General features: G+C 35.1%; 2 protein-coding genes across 2 annotated transcripts in view; one reads left to right on the top strand and one right to left on the bottom strand.

The window, feature by feature from the left end:
- LOC108734432 (ejaculatory bulb-specific protein 3-like) overlaps positions 1 to 3264 on the bottom strand; it is a 19435-nt gene that overhangs the window by 1922 nt on the left and 14249 nt on the right. The gene's annotated exons all lie outside the window — the stretch shown is intronic.
- LOC112904674 (facilitated trehalose transporter Tret1-like) lies at positions 1884 to 3135 on the top strand. The gene has a single exon (XM_025975329.1). The coding sequence runs from the start codon at positions 2167 to 2169 to the stop codon at positions 2929 to 2931; it is 765 nt and encodes a 254-aa protein (XP_025831114.1). The 5' UTR covers positions 1884 to 2166; the 3' UTR covers positions 2932 to 3135.

Raw genomic sequence — 3264 nt, 5'->3', positions numbered from 1 at the left:
ACAAAACAAAATGCACGAGTGGATACATTAAGGGGGCGCAACAATTTTTTTTTAAAGGGGCCCACAGGTACAAATAGGTTAGATACCACCGACCTAAACTATAAAGCTAAAAACCTGCAGTTTCGACGGTTCGTTTTAGCAGGAATTACGGTATTTTTTTTGCTATGAGTAAAATGTGTACAGAATCGGAAATATTGAAACCTACTTTTGACAATCGTACAAGACAAATAACTTTTTCTTTGCAAATGGGATGACCATATTAAATGATACTGTTCGATGCGAAATTGTAGTCTTGGTAATGGTCGACCAAGGCCAAGACTGGAAGACCAAGACCAATTTTGCTCATTACTAATCAATTTTAAATACCTTTTGTGATTTATTCCGCTACCGAAAATACACTTACAATTACACTAACCGTTAATGATGGTTAAACATTTTATAAAAATCTTTTTTACAATGATATGTCTCCTAAATAAATACGTTATAAGGAAATGATAAAATCCAGTTTTTAATTAAATACCTACCTAGGGATTTCATTAATCGTCGTTAAGTAAAAGCATTTACACGTTTTCTATTGTGTTCCTCGGTGATTTAATTAAAAAAAAACTGGCTAGTTACTTAGAAATTTAATGGAATGTACCTCATTTCCATTATATACCAACGTTTGACGAAATTCGTATTTTCAATAAAGAAACTGATAATTATTCATTTTTCGTGAAGTAGGGTTGTGCGAATAGTAGCGTGGGAATCGAAATATAAATTGAATATTCGCCAGTTATTAAAACGTCAAATTAACTAAATGGAATATTTTTCATTGCCAAGATATATATCGCATCATTATGGATTAAAAAGTGCACTATGCAAAGTATAAGTTTTATTCTGTTTTAAAATCGACACATTCCAACTAAATATAAAAGCCAAATGTGTGGTTATTTATATTGATGGTTTCAATTTTATATGTTGTTATACTGATTCAATATATCATTTGATCCAGTATATCGATATATTTATCTTTTTTACTTATTCTACGGATCATTTAATTGAATTTCTTAATTAAAAATCCAGAAGTTTCACGTATTCCATGTGTAACTAAGCAATTGCAAAAATAGTGATTTACTTATAAATGATGTGTGAATCACCGACAACGATAGCCTCCATTCAAATTTGGACGGGCTCAACTATCTAAATGTAATAAAAAACCACAATGGAAAATTGATGTTAACAAATAAATAGAAACTAATAGAAAAGGGAATAAACTTCTTTCCAAACGACCAGTTCGAAATTTTTGAAAATTTTATGTGCAACTGTTTGTAATGTAAATTTTACTATATAAAGAGTTTTTCAAATTCTGGTTTATTTTAAAGAGCATAGGCGATTTGCGCCCCGCGGCTAAATGAAATTATGTAATCTCCAATAAGGTTATGGTATAGTTGCGCCACAATGTCAATTTGTCTATAATTAGGTAGATACCTAGGGATATACCTTTATGATATTTTCGTATATAAGATTATTCTTATACACTTTAAGGGGTGAATCTGCCTGTTCGCCGACCTGCATTACATTTCGACCACTTTTTTGAAGTGAAACTTCTTTACGCACGGTAGGGTAAGTTCGTCTCATGCGAGTTGCTATGTAACAGAATCATGCAACGGATGTCTCGTAAGGGGGATCGCTTGAGCCGTGAGCGCGCTTCAATGCAATGTTCGTTACAGGCAACTCCGGCATGTATAGTGTAAAATTTAAATTCATAGTGTACCTACAAATAATACCATTAAACCAATTCCTTAACCCCTATCCCGGTATGTTTGTGTGTTTGAAGAAGTTTCACTTCAAAAAGTTATTTGATATACAAGGCGTCCCATGAAGTGTTATCAAAATCGGTTCGAAGATAAGTCATACTGGCAGATAAGCAAACGGGGATTTTTAACATTTTCTATTTTGACCCAAACCCCCACCCTTCTCCCTCAACATTGATAAATCCCAACCCGCCACTGTCAAAAATTCTAATTTCCAATCTCAGAAATTGCAAGTTGCTTGAAAACGTGGGACTTTTGATAAATACTTATTCAATTATCTGAATGACCCGCAAGTTTTCCATATGCAATTAAAAGGTTATGTAGCACTTCCGGGATCGCCTGTATTGAATACCATCAAGAATTTATTTTCATGTTCACGATGTATAAAATATTTTTCAGGTGGAAGAAAGACGTAGATGAAGAATTCATAAAACTAGAGAGTGACGTTAAACGTCAAATATCTGAGAAAGGTACTCTAAGAGATTTATTTGTGAAATCTGTGAATAGAAGGGCACTCATAGTAGGATGTGGTCTGAGAGCTGCCCAGCAATTTTCCGGTATGCCTGCTTTTGGAGTCTACACCCAATACATGTTCGAGCAAAGCGGAAGCGTTTTCTCAAAAAGCACATCGTCTATTATTTATACTGGAGCTTTACTGTTGATAATGTCTTCAAACATGTTTTTAATGGATCGATATGGAAGAAGGCTTTCCATGATGTTATCGTCTATTGGTTGCGGCTTGACATTACTAGTTCTCGCCGCGTTTTGTTACGTGGCAGACAATGAACTAGTCGATGTTTCCAGCGTGAGATGGATACCGCTACTCGGTATGGTAATATGGCTACTATTTGCCGGAAGCGGTCTGGGACTCGTCCCAATTCTGATGCTGGGAGAACTGTTCTCCGCAAGTGTCAAAGGAAAAGCTATCAACGTCGTGTGTATATTTTTCGCCGCATCGTTTTTGACATCGACAAAAGTTTTCCAAACTCTAGCTAATAATTTTGGACTGTTTGCGCCATTTACCTTTTTCGGACTCTGTTGTGTAGTTATTTTGATATTTTCGTACACGTGTGTACCCGAAACTAAAGGAAAAACACTCGAAGAGATTCAGCAAATGTTAAGGAGGACCAAATAATGAATACCATGTGAAGTTGTAGTTACTATCTTTCTACCTAAAAGCATAAGGTTCTTGCAATAGTGCATTATGTGCCACGTGACATGAACAAGTCTATGAAATAAATGGCGTTTTTATAGGATGAATCCGGTGATGCCGAATTCCCTCCCGCAGATAGTTTTGGTTAAAATACAGATAGTCAAATTCCCTCCCGGGTATTAGCCGAGTTCCCTCCCGTTCATATCAACTCCGATAATTAAGTTAACGACCACTTACCGATTTTATTTATCGAAAATAAATATATATTTATAGTGCACTTCAGTACTTCAGTAAATTCTGCTGCTTTTAAGTTTT

The sequence above is a fragment of the Agrilus planipennis genome, unplaced genomic scaffold (assembly GCF_000699045.2).
Source record: "Agrilus planipennis isolate EAB-ADULT unplaced genomic scaffold, Apla_2.0 scaffold96, whole genome shotgun sequence".
NCBI classification, from domain to species: domain Eukaryota; kingdom Metazoa; phylum Arthropoda; class Insecta; order Coleoptera; family Buprestidae; genus Agrilus; species Agrilus planipennis.
The sequence above is the reverse complement of the archived record's forward strand: the minus strand, read 5'-3'. Positions and strand labels throughout refer to the sequence as shown.

What these genes read in the sequence shown, in the direction of transcription:
- LOC112904674 (XM_025975329.1), top strand. Translation starts at nt 2,167, where the DNA reads ATGTTCACGATGTATAAAATATTTTTCAGGTGGAAGAAAGACGTAGAT.